General features: G+C 43.7%; 1 protein-coding gene across 27 annotated transcripts in view; it reads left to right on the top strand.

The window, feature by feature from the left end:
* The window catches only part of LOC144495881 (cAMP-regulated phosphoprotein 21-like), a 751,410-nt gene that overhangs the window by 636,942 nt on the left and 91,851 nt on the right, over positions 1–22,617 (top strand). For 10 of the 27 annotated variants that reach the window (XM_078216577.1, XM_078216584.1, XM_078216585.1 and 7 more), the window contains 6 exons: positions 5,549–5,689; positions 7,035–7,143; positions 7,364–7,483; positions 11,846–11,883; positions 17,608–17,667; positions 17,752–17,981. In XM_078216577.1, the coding sequence (XP_078072703.1) occupies positions 5,549–5,689; positions 7,035–7,143; positions 7,364–7,483; positions 11,846–11,883; positions 17,608–17,667; positions 17,752–17,981 (698 nt within the window). The remainder of the gene's footprint in view (positions 1–5,548; positions 5,690–7,034; positions 7,144–7,363; positions 7,484–11,845; positions 11,884–17,607; positions 17,668–17,751; positions 17,982–22,617) is intronic. The other 17 variants (XM_078216598.1, XM_078216594.1, XM_078216600.1 and 14 more) reach the window with 5 other exon arrangements.

The following is a 22,617-nucleotide window of genomic DNA, read 5'->3' on the forward strand; positions in this document are numbered from 1 at the left end:
GATTCTCGGAGGTCTTGACAGAGTGGATGCTGAGAAGTTGTTTCTCCTTGTCGGACAGTCTAGGACCAGAGGGCATCATCTCAGAGTAAGGAGTCGCTCATTGAAGATGCGGATGAGGAGGACTTTCTTCTCTCAGAGGATTGTGAATCTGTGGAATTCTTTACTGCAGAGGCCTGTCATTAAGTATGTTTGAGGCTGAGGTTGACAGATTTTTAATCAGTTAAAGAATCAAGGGTTATGGGGATAAGGGGAATGTGGAGCTGAGGAGTATCACATCAGGTCAGTCATGATTTCATTAACTGGCAGAGCAGATTCAATTGCCTGAATGGTCTACTTCTGCTCCTACATCTTATGGTCACTGACAAAATGACATCCTAGTGGGAAGATGTCAGGTACACACCCAACATCTCCCTACACTAATTTGACAGCTTTCCCACCTGCCAGCCTGTTGTCAAGGAGCTGATAAAATTCCAATCTGGGCGAGGAAACCAAGTTAATTTCCTGGCGTTTCACTTCCTGTCCTCCTACCCCTAAGAACCGCCAGGAGAAAAATTATTAATGTCGTTTCTTGGTTACTTGCCTCTTCACTCACGTTCCTAAATGGCTATCTTGTTCGGCCGTTTTGCTTACTTCTCATGGGACGGAACTTGCCGATGGATGGTATTAAATAACTTTAGAATATTGACTGATGAATATGGTTCTGTGAGGAGGACCAAATTAGATTGTATTTTAACTCATCTGTTGGACACCTCTTCAATATTGGACCCTGGTTTTAGCGAAAAGCATTTTACAGAGTTAACATGGCTGAGATTACCTAAATTTCATCCTGCTATAGTGCCTGGATTGTTGGTCCACCTAATTGTTCAATCATTGTGTATTGTAGAAATATACTTGCTATTGAATTTTTAAAATTTTTGTTCATGGGATGTGGGAATCACTGGCTAGGCCAGCATTTATTGCCCATCCTTAATTGCCTTGATAAGGTGATCGTGTGCTGCCTTTTTGAACTGCTGCAGTCCATGTATCACAAGAACACTTACAATGCTGTTGGAAAGGCAGTTCCAGGATTGTGACCCAGCAACAGTGAAGGAATGATGATACAATTCCAAGTCAGGATGGTGCATGACTTGGAGGGGAGCTTGGAGGTAGTGTTGTTCCCATATATCAGCTGCCCTTGTCCTTCTAGGTAGTAGAGGCCCCAGGTTTTGAAGGTGCTGTTGAAGGAACCTTGGTGAGTTGCTGCAGTCCATCTTATAGATGGTACACACTGCAGTCACTGTGCATTGGTGGTGGAGGGAGGGAGTGGACAAACATTCTGATGGATGAGGTGCCGAACAAATGGAGCTGCTTTGCCCTTAATGGTGTTAAGCTTCTTGAGTATTGTTGGAGCTGCGCTCATCCACGCAAGTCTCTGACCTGCTCCCTGTCTTGTCTGGAGACAATACACATCTTTTTAGCCTGTCTTGATGCTCTCTCCACTCACGTTGTTTGTTTCTTAAAGACTTGATTAGCTGTAAGTGTTCGCATTCCAACCATTATTCATGTAAATTGAGTCTGTGGTCTTTATATGCCCTGTTTGTGAACAGAATTCCCACTCACCTGAAGAAGGGGCTTGGAGCTCCGAAAGCTTGTGTGGCTTTTGCTGCCAAATAAACCTGTTGGACTTTAACCTGGTGTTGTTAAACTTCTTACTCTGCTCTAGGAGCCACAGTATTTATATTGTTGGCCTAGTTCAGTTTCTGATCAATGGTAACCTCCCAGGATGCTGTTAATGGTGGTAATGCCACTGAAAGTCAATGGGAGATGGTTAGATTATCTCTTAAGAACATAAGAACATAAGAAATAGGAGCAGGAGTAGGCCATCTAGCCCCTCGAGCCTGCCCCGCCATTCAATAAGATCATGGCTGATCTGACGTGGATCAGTACCACTTACCCGCCTGACCCCCATAACCCTTAATTCCCTTACCGATCAGGAATCCATCCATCCGCGCTTTAAACATATTCAGCGAGGTAGCCTCCACCACCTCAGTGGGCAGAGAATTCCAGAGATTCACCACCCTCTGGGAGAAGAAGTTCCTCCTCAACTCTGTCTTAAACCGACCCCCCTTTATTTTGAGGCTGTGTCCTCTAGTTTTAACTTCCTTACTAAGTGGAAAGAATCTCTCCGCCTCCACCCTATCCAGCCCCCGCATTATCTTATAAGTCTCCATAAGATCCCCCCTCATCCTTCTAAACTCCAACGAGTACAAACCCAATCTCCTCAGCCTCTCCTCATAATCCAAACCCCTCATCTCCGGTATCAACCTGGTGAACCTTCTCTGCACTCCCTCCAATGCCAATATATCCTTCCTCATATAAGGGGACCAATACTGCACACAGTATTCCAGCTGCGGCCTCACCAATGCCCTGTACAGGTGCATCAAGACATCCCTGCTTTTATATTCTATCCCCCTCGCAATATAGGCCAACATCCCATTTGCCTTCTTGATCACCTGTTGTACCTGCAGACTGGGCTTTTGCGTCTCATGCACAAGGACCCCCAGGTCCCTTTGCACGGTAGCATGTTTTAATTTGTTTCCATTGAGATAGTAATCCCATTTGTTATTATTTCCTCCAAAGTGTATAACCTCGCATTTATCAACGTTATACTCCATTTGCCATATCCTCGCCCACTCACTCAGCCTGTCCAAATCTCTCTGCAGATCTTCTCCGTCCTCCACACGATTCACTTTTCCACTTATCTTTGTGTCGTCTGCAAACTTCGTTACCCTACACTCCGTCCCCTCCTCCAGATCATCTATATAAATGGTAAACAGTTGCGGCCCGAGTACCGATCCCTGCGGCACGCCACTAGTTACCTTCCTCCAACCGGAAAAACACCCATTTATTCCGACTCTTTGCTTCCTGTCGGATAGCCAGTCCCCAATCCACTTTAACACACTACCCCCAACTCCGTGTGCCCTAATCTTCTTCAGCAGCCTTTTATGGGGCACCTTATCAAACGCCTTTTGGAAATCCAAAAACACCGCATCCACCGGTTCTCCTCCATCAACCGCCCTAGTCACATCTTCATAAAAATCCAACATGTTCGTCAAGCACGACTTTCCCCTCATGAATCCATGTTGGAGATGGTCATTGCATGGCACAAATATTACTTACCACTTAATCGCCCAAACCTGAATATTGTGCCAGTCTTCCTGCATAAGGACAGGGACTCCTTCAGTATCTGGGCACAAAACAGAAAATGCTGGAAAATCTCAGCAGATCTGGGAGAGAGAATAGAGCCAATGTTTTGAGTCTGGATGACTCTTTGTGAAAGCTGTGTCAGTATCTGGAAAGTCATGAATGGTGCTGAACATTGAAAACTCATCCATGGAAGTCCTCACTTCTGACCTTATGATGGAGAGAAGGGCATTGATGAAGCAGCTGAAGATGGTTGGACACTACCCTGAGAAACTCCTGCAGCAATGTCCCAGGACCGATACGATTAACCTTGAACAACTACAACCATTTTCATTTGTGCTAGGTATGATTTTGACCAGTGGAGAGTTCCCCCTCCCCCTTCCATTCCCGTTGACTTCAGTTTTCTTAGGGCTCCTTGATGCTACACTCAGTTGAATGCGGCTTTAATGTCAAGGATAGTCACTCTTATCTCACCTCTTGAGTTCAGCTCTTTAATCCATGTTTGGATCAAGGCTGTAGTGAGGTCAGGAGCTGACTGGTTCTGAGTACAGTAAGAAGTCTCACAACACCAGGTTAAAGTCCAACAGGTTTATTTGGTAGCAAAAGCCACTAGCTTTCAGAGCGCTGCCCCTTCGTCAGGTGAGTGGGAGTTCTGTTCACAAACAGGGCATATAAAGACACAAACTCAATTTACAAAATAATGATTGGAATGCGAGTCTTCCAACGCTGGCATCTCCACATCATGGTTCTGAGTAGCCATTTCATAGACTATTAAGACTCAACAATGTGGTGTGAACTAGAGTCCGGACCAGATGTAGTTGCAGATTCCTTTCCCTGGAGGTCATTAGTGAATATATTGGGATTTTACAATCATTCAGCCGCTTTCATGACAATTTTTCCTGGCTCCAAAATAAACAGGTGCATTGAATTCACTTTCATAATGTGTTATTGTGGGTTTAAACTCTCAGATTGTGGGTTCTAATACCATAACGACACAGTTTTAGCTGTGCTTCCTGCCAGGAATGATGCTTGGGGCTTGGGGCTCGAGCTCGTGGGCTTTCCCACAGTTACCATTGTTCAGCCTATCCTGAGTGAAGATGCTGAAAGAGTTGGATGGCTACAATTCACCAGTGTTGCTCTGAGTGCTGCAGCATCCCTGAGTCTAATGAATACCACCACTTTTATCATCCAGGCCAGCTGTGTAGCACAGAAGAAGATTTTTTAAAAAGTCTCTGACAGAGGTTTCACAGAAGGTGCCAGGACTTATTGTGGGTAATTTATGTCCCTCTCTTAATTGAAAGAACTTATCTGCATTAAAACCAGAGGCATTCATTATTTGGAGACCTGTTAAATATTTACACTACCATTTTAATAAACATGAATGTTTGCACTACATCTAAAATTCCTATTAGAGTGAAAATAGTGGGAGTGAATTTTTGCTAGGCTTCTCGTACATGCCCACCACAACTTTGGTGTTTTTCACAGTGTGGCTCTTCTGCCAAAGATTTAGGGCATGATCATACGGAAAAAAAAGTGTTAAAAAATCTAGAAACGGGTGTGTTTTAGATCATTTTTTTGGGCACGTTTGGCAATTAAATCTGACCACACTCTGTCACTTTTTTGACAGTTTGATTCGCACTGTGTTGGGGGGCAGAGCCTAAGCTGGCCAGTGAAGCTGACTTCAGAGCTCTTGGGCACCATTGCACAGAGTGTCCCAATCTCCTAGTGCACTGGGAGACCGCTCCCCCCCCGCTCGCCCCCAGCTCCCCCCCCCCTCGCCTTGTAAAGACCGCTCCCCCCCCCCCCCGCACCCCCCCCCCCTCGCCTTGTAAGCTTCCCTTGACAACATGGGGCACCGGTGTTGGGGCATCGGGACCATCCCCCGCCATGTCTCTCTGCACGCTCCCTCCTTTGCCGATCACTTCTCTTTTGCCAATCACCCCCCCTTGCATACCCACCTTGCAGAGCACCCCATGTCCCACCCCCTGCAGAGCTCCCCCTGCAGGCTTTCAGTATCCTCTGCACACTTTGCTCTGCCACGCATCTGCGAACTTTGACACATCATACTTGGTCCCCCAACTCCAAATCATCTTTGTAAATTGTAAACAATTGCGGTCCCAACACTGATCCCTGAGACACACCACTAGTCACTGATCGCCAACTAGAAAAACACCCATTTATCCCCACTCTTTGCTTTCTGTTAGTTAACAACCTTCTATCCATGCTAATATATTACCCATAACACCATGCACCTTTATCTTGTGCAGTATCCTTTTGTGCAGCACCTTGTCGAATGCCTAAATGTCTAATCCCGAAGAATTCTCTTCATCAGAGGAGTTGATTTTATTTGTTTTTTCTCTCCTAGCAATCACTATAAGAAATTTCCTCCAATGTCATCATATCATCGAATGTTGGTACACAGAGTAGCAGCTTACTTTGGAATGGATCATAATGTAGATCAAACTGGAAAATCTGTTATAATCAACAAAACTAGCAATACTAGAATGTAAGTATATTACTTATTCTTGACAGGGATTATCGTTCAAAAATGATCTTTTGTATTAGGTAAATCTCTTTAACTGTTCATTTACATACGATTCCATCACACCCAGTCCAGCACAATAGCCTATGCAGAGCTTGCAATTCATCTCTTCCTGCTATGCCGTGTGCATTATTCAACAACGTGCATCATAACTGGAACTCTCCACTCTGCACCCCTCCCCTGGCTTCCTGCCCTTGCAAACATCACTCTGCCACACATCTGCCCACTGACAAAACCCACAAGCTGGTTGAAGCCATCCATGTTGCACCTCACTTGCCACTCTATGATGACCTGTTCAACCCACCTAGCCTTCTATTTCGGTGCCCCTTATGGAGCACCATTCCTGAGTAAGATCTAGCAGCAGAAATCCCCCAGATCAAAGAATGGGAAACATGAGAAGTCGCTGACTAGTTAGTTGTGACGAACTCCATCTGGCGAATGGCAGGCTTTGAACTGTCACAGCAACAGTGTCCTTGCTAAATAGGATTTAGGATAAGTAAGGGCCACTGTGCAGCCAACCTCCACTGCTGCCACCACTTAAGCACTTTTGAAGAAACACAAATGAGGAGTTTGCCCTCTACAGACTAAGGTTTGGGCGAATCCAATTGGGCGGCATGGTAGCACAGTGGTTAGCACTGCTGCTTCACAGCTCCAGGGACCTGGGTTCGATTCCCGGCTTGGGTCACTGTCTATGTGGAGTTTGCACATTCTCCTCGTGTCTGCATGGGTTTCCTCCGGGTGCTCCGGTTTCCTCCCACAGTCCAAAGATGTGCGGGTTAGTTTGATTGGCCATGCTAAAAATTGCCCCTTAGAGTCCTGAGATGTGTAGGTTAGAGGGATTAGCGGGTGGAAATGGGGGAAGGGCCTGGGTGGGATTGTGGTCGGTGCAGACTCGATGGGCCAGATGGCCTCTTTCTGCATTGTAGGGTTTCTCTGATTTCTATGAATCACCTTAAACTCAGCAAAGGAAGAGGCTTCAGTGATTTGAATTCGTGAAATGAATAACTCACAGTCTCAAAGCCCATCACAGCCCTCTGAAGTCCCAGTCTAGATCAGTAATTCTGGACTTCACATGTCAATGGTAGGACTTTTTAAAAATGCCAGTGAATCACTTTGCAGAAACAGTTAGATGGGTGAGATGAGTATTATAGAGGGATATGGGCCAAATGTGGGCAATTTGGACTGGCTTAGTGGAAAAACTGGGTGGCATGGACAAGTTGGGCTGAAGGGCCTGTTTCTATGATGTAAACATCTATGACCTCTAAAAACTGGTTTGATTGTATTTCTGTGTTTTTCTATATGCCAACAGACCAGAACAAAGGTTCTGTGAGCACATAAAAGATGAGAAAAATGACGACTCCCAGAAGAGATTTATTTTAAAAAGAGATAATTCTAGTATGGATAAAGAAGACAATCAGGTATGTAACACTACGTGAAGCTTGAGAATAAAACTTTTCCTGATTATATCCGGCAGCAAAAGCTGTTCAATTTTTAATCCGCTCAGTCAGTTAACCTATTATACATACATATGACGGCAGTAATGTGTGTACTTTAACTAATCTGCTCAAACCTCAATTCAATTGGATGGGATTTTAAATAGGTTTATGTGTAAACGAACAGTATTTCATATCCTTTCAGGAAATGTTTATCTTGCAGCAAAATAGGATTCATCCATTTAGAGATGATAGAAGAAGTAAATCAATTGAGGAGAGAGAAGAGGAATATCAACGAGTAAGAGAGAGAATTTTTGCTCAAGATGTAAGTAATTTCTCCGCTAGCCTCGTACCCCATTTACACGGGGATATCAAACTGAGTTCGGATTTATGGATCTGAACTGAATTTGGCCTCCCTAGCGTTTGCACTCACCTCTACCCAGAACCAGTACATGTGTCCGAACAGGATTAAATCAAATGGCCTGTCTGAGGGATGTGCTGGTTAATTGGGCAGAAGAAAAATTCGGCAGAGATTTGAGTCAGACTGCTCATACCAGACTGATTTGGATCCTTTGCGTCTGCGCTGGATTTAAACCAGTGCCGGAGGGTGAGAGATTTTATATCAGGGCAAATAAATTGCTATCATTTAATTCTCGAACCAAAACAGCTGTAAATTCAAAATTGTTTCAGATTTACAGCTGTAGTGTAAACGGGGCTGTAGACAGGCTAAAGTCATAATTAGAGGAAGTAAATATGGCTAATACACCAAATAAATAGGCCATAAATAAATTTCTATATTACACGTTCCATTTGTGCATTATAAAATTCAAAATTCAGAGCACATAGGCTTGGATTTGCTGGCCCTTCCTGCTAGTGGGATCTTCCAGTCCCACCAAAAGTGACCCCTTATGGCACAGCCATAAAGCAGTGCAAATGGCCATTGACTTCGGCGGGACTGGAAGATCCTGCCGGTGGCTAATGGCGAGCAGCCTCTGCCGCCAGAGAGCCCACCAGGAGAGGCTTGGAATATCCCTGGCATCATAAAAATAGTTGAGGAGTGTTCAGTAAGTTGTTGGGATTGGAGGTTAACCAGTTTGATTTAAATTAAATTCGTCTAATTTGATTTTAAAGTGGACACGAGATACGATTTGTACTGGACTGTCACAACAAAGAAAAGTCACGTAAAAATGTTTTTGGTTATATACTAAAGCCATTTATCGTCATCAGTTAATATGTTTCAACATACGGAACCATTAACAAATGTTAAACTCATGGAAAATAATAAGTCAAATCAAGGGAATTAGTTTAATTATAAATCCGTGTAACAGTTTGAATGGCCAAAGAGTTTCTATTGAAAAATCAAAACAAATTTTTCTTTGTTGCAAATAAGAAAATTGGAGCTTATTTGTATAATATTCTCTGTACACATTTCAGTCTAACCCAATGTTCCTTTATTTTCTGTTGCCAAATTTATAAGTTTGTCTCCCAAAGCTAGCCTTGAAATTGAGGTACTTTAGGATATATATTTAAAATAAAGAGGGGGAAGATTGGGCAAGTGCAGCAGACCTATCAGTATGTGAAAAGAGAGGTTAATGTCTAAAGCTACAACCTTTCAATGTTACAAAGAATCTCCATCTTAAACCAGCTGCTAGCCTTTCCTATTTTCAGATGTTTACAATCATACTGTAGTTTCTGTTTTTTCAACATTTGGATTTTTTCTCATCCCTGTAGAGTATTTGGCAACCAAAATGGGAGGTTCATCATCTGAGGGGATTAAATATTTATTGTGATTATCTTTAATTTTTTTTTGGAAATTTGCTTCTTCCCTTTCTGCTTGCACTGACTTCTGCTGGAGTAAAGTTGCAGAGTGTCTCACTCAAGTGACCGTTCATCATGTGAAGTTAGACAGTAGGTGTTGGCAGGTCACTGGACCAGAAGGAACATCATCATATCCAAGTTTGATTTTGTCCTCCAGTGACATCCACGGGTGCTTTGCAGTCGGGGCCTGACTGGAAGCAGGAATCCTGTCTGATTTCCTCTCCCTTTTTCAAGGGCACTGAGGCTAATCATAATGCCTCTTCTGTCATTACAGCTGACTGAACATGCAACAGAAATCAAAACTGGGAGCTTCTGGTCTCTATGGCTTAGTCAATGCACTGGCTTTACTGATTATCAGGAATTTCTGACCATGTATCTTTCAAACTTTGAAAATTGATCATTATCCCTACCAAACCCCAAGCACTAAATTTGTTGCAATATTGCAATTAAGATTAAACAACTAAATACATAGGTAAATAACTTTTGTCACATGAATCTTACTTTATTTATATTAAGTTGCTGCATTATTTTGACTTATCTTGTATGTTACTGAGATCTTGTTCCCACTGCACTTTTTTCTTGTTTCTCCCTTCCATTTTGTGTCTGTATTCTGATATCAATGAATACAAGAAATTTGTACAGTATAGCAACTGGTTAAAGTAAGTTGCAGACACCACCATGTGTAGTCAGATTCTGTTTTGAAAACCTTTTGTTCCTCTTGTAAGAGCAACATCATGAATTCATTAAAGAAGTGCAGTTAATTTGAAATAGATTTTGATCTGCCTGTTGAGCTCCTTTGGCATTTCTGTTGTAAAAGTAAGTCCTGCGAGGCAAGGCTCCCGACACAGAGAAACAATACAATGCACCCAATATCCAGTAACCCTGATTTTTCTCAGCATTCGTCTTAATGGCTGAAAAATTGGGAACATATCGAATCAGGCATATCGACCACTGATCCCGATTCCCTGATTCTCATTCTCGCTTGGTGCAGCTTCTCCATCAGGAGCAGAGCTTTGCAAAATTTGCCTTACGAATGAGGTTAGCATTTGTTTTTACAAAAGCAAAATACTGCAGATACTGGAAATCTGAACTAAAGCCGAAAACGCTGTATTCTCAGCAGGTCAGGCAGCACCTTTGAAAGGTCATTGACCTGAAACGTTAACTCTGTTTCTCTCTCCGCAGATGCTGCCTAACATGCAGAGTATATCCAACATTTTCTGTTTTTATTTTAGCACTCATTCAATTCAGATGTTTGTATTCTCACAATATTTATTACTTGAGTCTTGACACTGTTACTCCTTTTGAAAATCAGTTGTGAAAAGTTATGATTGTTAAGAACGCTTTGATCAATTGATTTCAGTATTTTTGATATTTTAGCTTGAAATGAAAGGTAATGAACTTTTGATGAATGCTCATTTACGTGAAGTTTTGAACCCAACTATGTTTGGGGCCTAAATAAATATCAGCAAAGGTTGTCATTAACCTGGGTTCGTCACAGTCAGCTATGTAAGTCAATTAAACATCTTCACCCTGTTCAGTTATACTAACCTTAAAAATCAGTATTTTTATGTAGCAATGGACATCATCTGATTCAGCAAAGCAATGTAGATAGAAAGAAAAATAGGCAAGAAAAATATTCTAATATTTGTTTAAAATGGGTCCTTGTGATGAATCTTGTACAAACTGCATTCTTTCCCTTTCCAATGATGATTATCTTGCTTTGTTCTTTATGGGAGGGTAGGTTGTTCCAGCCTGGTCACCTCATAAATATCTCCTATCTCAATCACACTGATATGGTTCAATGATCCAGTCCATTTGTCTGGTCTATTGACAAGAAGGGGTGTGATTTGCCATAAAATGATCCAATAAATTGACATTTATCAAGACAGGAATTTGAATCCATGTGGTTTACAGATTGGAGCGCTGGGGCTCAGTTAGGTCAGTTAGCTCAATGGCCAGAGTGTTACGCAGAAAGATGTCAACTGCACAAATTCAATCCTGGTACTTGCTTGTGCTAATTCCTGGAGGCCTGTCTCCTTACACCATACTTGATGTGGAGTGGTGCCCTCAAGCTATCAAACCTATCAAATCTATCAAAGCTATCAAATCTCTCTCTAATGGCCTATGGTTCTTCATGGCGGCATCGTAGCACAGTGGCTAGCACTGCTGCTTCACAGCTCCAGGGACCTGGGTTCGATTCCCGGCTTGGGTCACTGTCTGTGTGGAGTTTGCACATTCTCCTCGTGTCTGCGTGGGTTTCCTCTGGGTGCTCCGGTTTCCTCACACAGTCCAAAGATGTGCGGGTTAGGTTGATTGGCCGTGCTAAAATTGCCCCTTAGTGTCTTGAGATGGGTAGGTTAGAGGGATTAGCGGGTAAATATGTAGGGATGTGGGGGTAGGGCCTGGGTGGGATTGTGGTCGGTGTAGACTCGATGGGCCGAATGGCCTCTTTCTACACTGTAGGGTTTCTATGGTTTCTATGGATTACAGCTTCCCTATCTAGACTAGTAGAGGTATCAGCTTGTATGGTCTACAAAATGCTACTGAGCTGCATGGCACGGTAGCACAATGATTAGCACTGCTGCTTCACAGTGCCAGGGACCCGGGTTCGATTCCCGGCTTGGGGTCACTGTCGGTGTGGAGTTTACACGTTCTCCCCATGTCTGTGTGGGTTTCCTCCCACATTCTGAAAGACGTGCTGGTTAGGTGCATTGACCCAAACAGGTGCCAGACTGTGGCGAGTAGGGGAATTTCACAGTAACTTCATTGCAGTGTTACTTGTGACTAATAAATAAACTTGGACAGTTTCAGCTGGAATTCAAGAATATCCATCTAGTTATATGTTGAAATGTCCCATTTTTCTTTACAGTCCACATGTTCCCAGGACAGTCTGTATGTGGAAAACAGGTAAGCAATGATGGAATCTGTTTAAATAGTGAACATTCAGACACAGTTCCTGATAACCAGTCTATATGTCAATTAACCATTCAGCCATTTGAAATTCCTGAAAATTGTTGATGTTTTAACTGCTGCCAGATTTCCATGAGGAAAATGGTGGCTTTAGTTAGATTCCCACCCACTGCAGCAATTTTATTCACTGGGCCCCATTAACAGGCCACCAGTCAGCTCAAAATAGTCAGGAATTGGGTGAGAGGTAGCTGCCAGTCTCGACAATATAGGGTCACTTGGCAGCATTGAGGTAACTTTGAGGAAGGGTGTTCTGTGGTGAGTGGCTGGAGTTCAGGGAAGCAGGAACCTAAACTATACTTTCAAGGGCAAAAGAAGCATTCCATTTCTCCTCCTGGTCTATCAAAGGAAAGTAAAAACCAACTGACCTTGGGCCTGTTTAGCTTCCCAATCCTTCTAGATAAAAGCCTTCACCTTGTGAGAAAGTCATGGCAGCTTCCCCACCCGGGCTGAAGTTGAAATGGCTATTCGAGCCCAATGCCATAGTAGAATCATGATTAGTAAATGTTCATTAGCCTCCCTCCTTGGCTTTGCGTGGGAGGCAGAGTTGTTTGTCCAGAAGCCCGTGTTAAAATTTGAAACAGCAGTATCCACTGGGGGTGCTGCAGTCAACTTCTCAGACCTGTTTTAACTGGTCACCCACTCAGTTCCAACCAGATGGGGAGGGTTTACAGCAAGGATAATTTTGCTTCCAAAAAAAACCCTCTGTATAATATTATAACTTCATTTTGAGTTGTAGACCAGATTTTTCACAAAACATAATACAAGGAAAGTAGAAAGAAACTTAAGCAAGGAGGCAGGAGGGCTAAAAGGGGACACGAAAAAGCATTGGCCAGCAGGATTAAGGAAAATCCCAAGGCTTTTTATACATATATAAAGAGCGAGAGGGTAGCCAGAGAGAGGGTTGGCCCATTCAAAGACAAGGGAGGGAATCTATGCGTGGAGCCAGAGGAAATGGGCGAGGTATTAAATGAGTACTTTGCGTCACTATTCACCAAAGAGAAGGACTTGGTGGATGATGAGTCTGGGAAAGGATGTGTAGATAGTTTGAGTCATGTTGAGATCAAAACGGAGGAGATATTGGGATTCTTGAGAAACATTAAGGTAGACAAGTCCCCAGGGCCTGATGGGATATACCCCAGAATACTGAGAGAGGCAAGGGAGGAAATTGCTGGGGCCTTGAGAGAAATCTTTGTATCCTCACGGGCTACAGGAGAGGTCATGATGTGGAGATGCCGGCGTTGGACTGGGGTAAACACAGTAAGAAGTCTAACAACACCAGGTTAAAGTCCAACAGGTTTATTTGGTAGCAAATGCCACAAACAGGATACCACAAACAGCTGTTTGTGGCATTTGCTACCAAATAAACCTGTTGGACTTTAACCTGGTGTTGTTAGACTTCTTACAGGGGAGGTCCCAGAGGATTGGAGAATAGCCAAGTGGACATATTAGTGAGAGGCAACATGGTTTTGTGAAGGGGAGGTCGTGTCTCACTAACTTGATCGAGTTTTTTGAGGAAGTGACGAAGATGATTGATGAGGGTAGGGCAGTGGATGTTGTCCACATGGACTTTAGTAAGGCCTTAGACAAGGTCCCTCATGGCAGACTGGTGCAGAAGATGAAGTTGCATGGGATCAGAGGTGAGCTGGCAAGGTGGATACAGAACTGGCTCGGTCAAAGAGGGTAGCAGTGGAAGGGTGCGTTTCTGAATGGAAGGCTGTGACAAGTGGTGTTCCTCAGGGATCAGTGCTGGGACCTTTGCTGTTTGTAATATATATAAATGATTTGGAGGAAAATGTAACTGGATTGATTAGTAAGTTTGTGGACGACACAAAGGTTGGTGGATTTGCAGATGAGGACCATCAGAGGATACAGCAGGATATAGATCAGTTGGAGGCTTGGGCGGAGAGATGGCAGATGGAGTTTAATCAGGATAAATGTGAGGTAATGCGTTTTGGAAGGTCAAATACAGATAGGAAATATACAGTAAATGGCAGAACCCTTAAGAGTATTGATAGGCAAAGGGATCTGGGTATACAGGTACACAGGTCACTGAAAGTGGCAATACAGGTGGAGAAGGTAGTCAAGAAGGCTTACGGCAGGCAGGTTTGCCTTCATCGGATGGGGCACTGAGTTTAAAAATTGGCAAGTCATGTTGCAACTTTATAGAATCTTAGTTAGGCTGCACTTGGAATGTAGTGTTCAATTCTGGTCGCCACACTACCAGCAGGATGTGGAGGCTTTGGAGAGGGTACAGAAAAGATTTACCAGGATGTTGGCTGGTATGGAGGGCATTAGCTATGAGGAGAGGTTGGAGAAACTTGGTTTGTTCTCACGGAGGTTGAGGGGCGACCTGATAGAAGTCTACAAGGTGAGAGGCATAGACAGAGTGATAGTCAGAAACTTTTTCCCAGGATGGAAGAGTCAATTACTAGGGAGCACAGATTTAAGGTGCGAGGGGCAAGGTTTAAAGGAGATGTACGAGGCAGACTTTTTACACAGAGTAGTGGGTGCCTGGAACTCGTTGTTGGGGGAGGTAGTGGAAGCGGATACGGTAGTGACTTTTAAGGGGCGTCTTGACAAATACATGAATAGGATGGGAATAGAGGGATATGGTCCCCGGAAGGGTAGGGAGTTTTAATTAAGTCGGGCAGCATGGTGGGTCAGGCTTGGAGGGCCGAAGGGCCTGTTCCTAAGCTGTAATTTTCTTTGTTCTTTGTTCATAATTGAGACAAATTATACTTGCATTTAAGCTGAAGTAATGATAATAGCATTTTGGACAACTTGTCTGATCTTAAAACCACAAAGAGCAAAGGCAGAGAAGTCCAGGAGCTGGATTTTCAGAGTCGGGATGACTCCTGAGTCACTTAAAATTAGTGGATGAGACCCGATTCCAGAATTGCCACTCCAATTCCTGGCAACGTCCATCATAAAATACAGGATAAGGGTACAGGGAGCAAGGCCACTCCCGGCACTCCTAACCTGGCCGGCTCCATTGCTGGGGGAGGCATTTCCTAACACCAACCTACCCAACCCATCTGCAATTTTCATGAAGTGGGGCCAGCTTCTCCGTGACTCATGGTCATAGTCTGAATTTGGGAACCTTTTGAAAGGTAAGTTCAAAGGCACTCCTCATAGTCTCTCACACTCTCCTTGTCAAGTCAATGCAATTCATACCTCCAACCATTCCCCACGGCACCTCATTCTCTCCATGCCAACTCAATGCCAAGTCATTGCTCCTAGCTACTACCCATGGTCACTCATACACTTCATGCCAACTCAATGCAAAGTCATGCCCCCTCCAACTACTTCCCATGATCCCTCATACTCTCCTTGCCTGCTCAATGCCAACTCATTGACCATTCCATGTTTATTCACCCATAACCAACAAATAATATAAAAACAATGACGTGTGGAATTGCTGAGGGAAATAAAACACCCATTCAGAAATATTCTATGAAAAAATTGCTATTCCTACAGCCCTATAAAAGTGCCAATCAAGGCAAATCTGGACAGCATAAATCCCATTTTGGGTCTCGTGACCCCACCACACATCCTGCCCCCCTAAAATGAGAGCCCAAAATCCCCCCCGCCCCAATGTTTTTACTGGTTAAGATTAAGAGGTTTGAAATGTTTGAAGCCTCTGTTATTGATACTTTATTGATGTGCCTGATTGTTCCTGCCACCACTGATGATGTAATGGGTATCCTGGCATTGAACATCAGGATCCCAATTTGAATATATTTAAATATCATTACCAGACATTTACATTTGATAGTTCTCCCCTCCCCATTCTCCCATGACGTGCATCTGCTGAGCAGAACCCACCAGATGTACACAGGTCAGCCCCGGGGAAGTGTGGAGGGGGGGGGGGGTGGGGTGAGTGAGAGGGTCATGCCAGGGGGTGCTCTGTGGGCTGGCGTGTTCCCTAAGTTGCCTGGGTGGGTGTTCCATGGGGCCAGTAGGGAGGGTCTGGTGGGGGATGAGTTCTGTCAGGGAGAGGTTTCTGTGGGGGGTGGGGTCTGAGGGGCTGGGCTCCAAGGGAGAGTGGGTGGGTGGCAGTTCCATGGAGGCAGTGCTGAAAGAAGGGGAGGGAGGTTTGTGGTGGGGGAGGAAATTCTGAGGTGGGGGGGGGCGATTTGTATTGGGTGGGGTGTGGATTTCTTTAAAAAGGATGCCCCGATCTTTTAATACTTAAATTGCTGGTGGGGTGGGCTCAGTGTGGGGACACGCCCCTGAACATTTTTTTTACTAAGTGGCTAAAAATATGGTGGAGGAAGATGAGAAAATTCCACCTATTTATACATTGACGAAAGAGAGCACAGAAAAAACCTATTCCAACCATTAAAGGTGTCAATCGAGCAAAGTCAACAATTAATTTCATTTGTCAAAACAGATTCTCTGCTGAGCAAATGCTTTTATTTGTCTGGGTGCTCAGCCAAGCATGCATAATTGTCAGTCCCAGAGAACTGAGGCGGGCCTTCAAACCAGCCCGTCTCGGCATTTACCCAGCTCCCTATGTGCCTCGGACCTGCTTCCAGGGCCACCGACTGGGTCCAGCTTTAACCGACAAGCTGGCCCTCGGAAGGAAAGTTGTGTGTGACCAGGTGCTTTAAACCGAGCTTTGTGTGTCAAGTTGGAGAATTTCCTGACTCGAGCTGGGAGCAAACCTCGGGAGCAAAACCTTGACCCAGGTATTTCTCAAATGGATTGAACGTAGACAACAGCATTAATTTTGTTCCCATACTTTTCTAACTTCCCTCATTACTCCAGGCCATCTCTGCACAAGACTCTTTTTCCAACAGGATTCTGAGGAAATACAGCACTCAACATGGAGTGCAGTGACTCAAAAAGGCAGCTCACTATCACCTTCTCAAGGGCAACTAGGGATGGGCAATAAATACTGGGCAGCCAGCGATGCCCATGTCCCACAAATTAATTTAAAAAACATTCACTGATTATACTGAATAGTGAAAGCTTGCACATTTACTTTGTTCAGTCCTTAATTAGATTAATCACAAAGTTTAAAGCAACTGAAACAAGGCTCCCATTAGTTTGCAGCTTTTATTCTACCGTTTCCGCAATTGTTGGTTGTACAAAAGAGTTCTGACATTCCTTCTTTTTAAAAAAAATATAAAGTGTCCATTCCTTGGCAGAATATTATTAAATTCAAGAAGTGTTATAATCCAGAGGTAGATCCCGTGTTTCTGCTAGTTCTGTGTTCCCCTACCTTGTCTCTGTCTAGAATGGAGTCGTGTGACTTAAATAATCTATTGATTCAGGCAGGGATTGAGGTCAAACTACAAGGGGAATAGTTAATTTATTTACCTCCATTCAGTTAACATTCTAACCCTTCCACACTCTCCAATTATTCATATAGCATTCATCATTTTTTGATCAATAACTTTCTGGCAGCAATGGCACCTGGTGAGCCGTGCAAGGTGGTTTGTGAGAACACCTGAACTGATTTGTACACTGATGTTTTGGGGGAAATTTCTGCTTTCTTGTCTCTCACTATGGCAAAATATCATGCTCCCATTTGATGTCTACACTTGATGGTTTAGCAGAGATGAGAAACGTGCCTTGTGTGCCATTTTAATCACTTCGAAGGTGGTATTATTGTACTTGATGCAGAATTTTTACTGGCACTCTTTGTTTTCCCAGCTGCATTCTAGAGGATATCAGTATATTCAGTGACTCACAGAAGAAGAGGCAGCTATTTAGGTTGGTTATCGGGCAAATAAAGACGAGATTTCAATCAATTCAGTAGCAAAACTGGTATTAATGGTCCATTTTGTTTTGCTTTAGGAGTAACAGAGATGGAACAGGAAAAACATCAGGTAGTCGGCAGAGCAGTACAGAGCTGGATGTGAAGTGGACAGATCAGCGACCCTGGAGCAGTACTGATTCAGACAGCTCAAATCGAAACTTGAAGCCTCCTGTGACGAAGACAGCAAGCATCGGTGGCATAACAGTGTTAACACGTGGCGACAGCACAAATAGCAACAGGAGTACAGGCAAACTCTCTAAAACAGGTAGCTGGTACTTGATAGGTTCTGTAGTTTAGTCTTACTGAATTCCATATTAGCAAATGGAAATTAGCCCATAAAGTCTGAAGTAGTTCATTCAATGTCTAATCAATGGCAGTACTACAATTGGCATTGGAAGTTTTTTTTGTTACTGACTATGCCACTTACATTTTGTTAAACTTGAGTGAAGCCATTTTATTTGTCTTTGTGTTCCACTCTAAAGTTTTTTTTAAAGTTTATTTATTAGTCACAAGTAAGGCTTACATTAACACTGCAATGAAATTACTGTTAAGTTCCCATAGTAGCCACAGTCCAGCACCTGTTTGGTTCAATGAACCTACCAGCACGTCTTTCAGAATGTGGGAGGAAACCGGAGCACCCGGAGGAAACCCACACAGACACGGGGAGAACATGCAAACTCCACACAGACAGTGACCCAAGCCGGGAATCGAACCCGGATCCCTGGTGCTGTGAAGCAGCAGTGCTAACCACTGTGCTACCAGGCCGCCCTAAAATTATGTCTCTCCCCGTCGGGGAATTGAACCCCGGTCTTCTGCATGACAGGCGGGGATACTAACCACTAACTATTACTAACGAGGAATGCTACTCAGTATTTCCTGGCTGCTAAAGCAGAGAAGCAGTACGCCCACTGACTTCAGCCAGTCCTGTTTGTGACTGGAGTCAGAAGAAGCACAAGAGCGACATGCATTGTGTCTTCCTCCGTTTTTTTTTCATGCCATCCTTACAGTCCCCAGTGGTTACTATCAACCTGCACTGCCCCTATCTCATCAATTTTTGCAAAGCCACTTACATTTATGCAATATTGTTGTTTTAGTTTGTTATTCAGGCTGTTTCTGGACAGGAAGGCATATATCATACCTAGGTATCAGCTCTTGCAATCTTGAACTTCAATTAAGTGAAACTATATGTGGATAGGCCGACAAGGGGTGAGGCCACATTGGATTTGGTACTGGGAAATGAACCGGGCCAAGTGTTAGATTTGGTTGTGGGAGAGAACTTTGGAGATAGTGACCACAATTCGGTGTCTTTTGTTATTGCAATGGAGAGGGATAGGGCCGGACGGCAGGGCAAGGCTTACAATTGGGGGAGAGGTAATTATGATGCGATTAGGCAAGAATTAGGGGGCATAAGATGGGAACAGAAACTGTCAGGGAAAGGCACTGATGAAAAGTGGAACTTTTTCAAGGAACAAATACTGGGTGTCCTTGATAGGTATGTCCCTGTCAGGCAGGGAGGAAATAGCCGAGTGAGGGAACCGTGGTTCACAAAAGAGGTGGAATGTCTTGTGAAAAGGAAGAGGGAAGCTTATGTAGGGATGAGGAAACAAGGTTCAGATGGCTCGACTGAGGGTTACAAGTTAGCAAGGAACGAGCTGAAAAAGGGGCTGAGGAGAGCTAGGAGGGGACATGAGAAGTCCTTGGCGGGTCGGATCAAGGAAAACCCCAAGGCTTTTTACTCTTATGTGAGGAATAAAAGAATGACCAGGGTGAGGTTAGGGCCGTCAAGGACAGTGGTGGGAACTTGTGTATGGAATCAGTAGAGATAGGCGAGGTGATGAATGAATACTTTTCTTCAGTGTTCACCAAGGAGAGGGGCCATGTTTTTCAGGAAGAGAAGGTGTTACAGGCTAATAGGCTGGAGGAAATAGATGTTCGGAGGGAGGATGTATTGGCAGTTTTGAATAAACTGAAGGTCGATAAGTCCCCTGGGCCTGATGAAATGTATCCTAGGATTCTTTGGGAGGCGAGGGATGAGATTGCAGAGCCTTTGGCTTTGATCTTTGGGTCCTCGCTGTCCACGGGGATGGTGCCAGAGGACTGGAGAGTGGCAAATGTTGTTCCTCTGTTTAAGAAAGGGAATAGAAATGACCCTGGTAATTATAGACCGGTTAGTCTGACTTCGGTGGTTGGTAAATTGATGGAAAAGGTCCTTAGGGATGGGATTTACGACCATTTAGAAAGATGTGGATTAATCCGGGATAGTCAGCACGGATTTGTGAAGGGCAAATCGTGCCTCACAAATTTGATAGAATTTTTTGAGGAGGTAACTAGGTGTGTTGATGAAGGTAGGGCGGTTGATGTCATATACATGGATTTTAGTAAGGCGTTTGATAAGGTCCCCCATGGTCGGCTTATGATGAAAGTAAGGAGGTGTGGGATAGAGGGAAAGTTGGCTGATTGGATAGGTAACTGGCTGTCTGATCGAAGACAGAGGGTGGTGGTGGATGGAAAATTTTCGGACTGGAGGCAGGTTGCTAGCGGAGTGCCGCAGGGATCGGTGCTTTGTCCTCTGCTCTTTGTGATTTTTATTAATGACTTAGAGGAGGGGGCTGAAGGGTGGATCAGTAAATTTGCTGATGACACCAAGATTGGTGGAGTAGTGGATGAGGTGGAGGGTGTTGTAGGCTGCAAAGAGACATAGATAGGATGCAAAGCTGGGCTGAAAAATGGCAAATGGAGTTTAACCCTGATAAATGTGAGGTGATTCATTTTGGTAGGACTAATTTAAATGTGGATTACAGGGTCAAAGGTAGGGTTCTGAAGACTGTGGAGGAACAGAGAGATCTTGGGGTCCATATCCACAGATCTCTAAAGGTTGCCACTCAAGTGGATAGAGCTGTGAAGAAGGCATATAGTGTGTTAGCTTTTATTAACAGGGGGTTGGAGTTTAAGAGCCGTGGGGTTATGCTGCAACTGTACAGGACCTTGGTGAGACCGCATTTGGAATATTGCGTGCAGTTCTGGTCACCTCACTATAAGAAGGATGTGGAAGCGCTGGAAAGAGTGCAGAGGAGATTTACCAGGATGCTGCCTGGTTTGGAGTGTTGGTCTTATGAGGAAAGGTTGAGGGAGCTGGGGCTTTTCTCTCTGGAGCGGAGGAGATTGAGGGGAGACTTAATAGAGGTTTATAAAATGATGAAGGGGATAGATCGAGTGAACGTTCAAAGACTATTTCCTCGGGTGGATGGAGCTATTACGAGGGGGCATAACTATAGGGTTCATGGTGGGAGATATAGGAAGGATATCAGAGGTAGGTTCTTCACGCAGAGAGTGGTTGGGGTGTGGAATGGACTGCCTGCAGTGATAGTGGAGTCAGACACTTTAGGAACATTTAAGCGGTTATTGGATAGGCACATGGAGCACACCAGGATGGTAGGGAGTGGGATAGCTTGATCTTGGTTTCAGATGAAGGTCGGCACAACATCGTGGGCCGAAGGGCCTGTTCTGTGCTGTACTGTTCTATGTTCTATGTTCTATTGTCAATTGTTGGAAAACCCTCTGGTTCACAAATGCCCTTTAGGGAAGGAAATCTGTCGTCCTTACCTGGTCTGGCCTATGTGTAACTCAACACCGACAGCAATGTGGTTGATTCTTAAATGCCCCCTGAAACAAGGGTAATTATGGAAGGGCCATAAATGCAGGCTAAAGCAGCGATGTGCACACCCCATGGATGAATTATAAAAAGTCAGCAAAAATCGATTTTTTTTGTAACTCTTTTTTTGTTAAGATTCAAACTTGGGGTGCTTGTGTTGCTTGAACAACTGGTGCATATTTCAGCAGTGATGCCAAACGGTTGTTGTATGAGACTTGCCAAATGTAATGATTAGCTTCCTTCACCATCTGGTGACTCTCCTTCCAATTGGAGAATAACACTGTAATTTTGTTCACCATCTTAAAACTATTAAGATGTCTCTGGTCTTTACTGTAGAATAGGGAATGCTCACCAAGGTCATTCTATATGATTGTATGAACAGAATATTTCTAAGGGACAAATCGCCTTGTGCCTTCTCCCAGTTTGTTGGCTTAATTTGGGTGGAGACTTTAAATATGCAAATAATGGTATTTCCAGCACTGTATCCTCAGTGGAACCAGACAGGCCCCAAAAAGAGAATGGGGTAACGGTCAGGAATTGTGCTTTAGGCACTAAGGAAAAAGGATAAATGAGAAGTTTTAAATAATTTTATGAAGAATAAAAAAGCATGTGAATGAAAGATAAGAGCAGGAGGACAGGTTAGGGTTATGGCTTAAATGTATAAACATATGGGCTGTGATTCAAAATGACAGAAGATCAGGGGGAAGGGTTCAAAACAGACTTTAATGAGATACTGAACCAATTTACTCCCCTAAGTTTCAGAAGCTGTACTTTGCAAAGATAACTAAGAGACATCATAGAGTGAAAAGAAAAATCATACAAAAATGAAAGAGAGACTTAGATCCTGGCGAATGGCAAAGGTACAAAGAATAGCAAAGGATAATAAAATGGTGAGTAAGGGTTACAAAAAGGAGTATAAAAAGAAAAAAAGCACAAAAACTTTTTAAAAGTTATGTTAGGAGAAAAGGATGATCAGGAACAGTATCCGCCCCTTGGAAATTGATGACAGTGATATTGTCAATGAAGGTAAGGAAATGGTGGATATGTTGAATAATTACCTCACATCAGTGTTTAAAGTTGAGGAAGAGATCAGCATCTTAGGCACCCCAAGGAAATGAATACTGAATCAAGAATTGTTGTCTCTAAGCAACAATTGATGCTAAATCCTTTTCTTTTTCAAGGATTCATCAAAATTAACATCAGCAAAACAACAGTAATGCTGAAAGTAATGGCACTAAAGAGTGACAAGTCT

Source organism: Mustelus asterias, chromosome 7, assembly GCF_964213995.1.
Source record: "Mustelus asterias chromosome 7, sMusAst1.hap1.1, whole genome shotgun sequence".
NCBI lineage: Eukaryota > Metazoa > Chordata > Chondrichthyes > Carcharhiniformes > Triakidae > Mustelus > Mustelus asterias.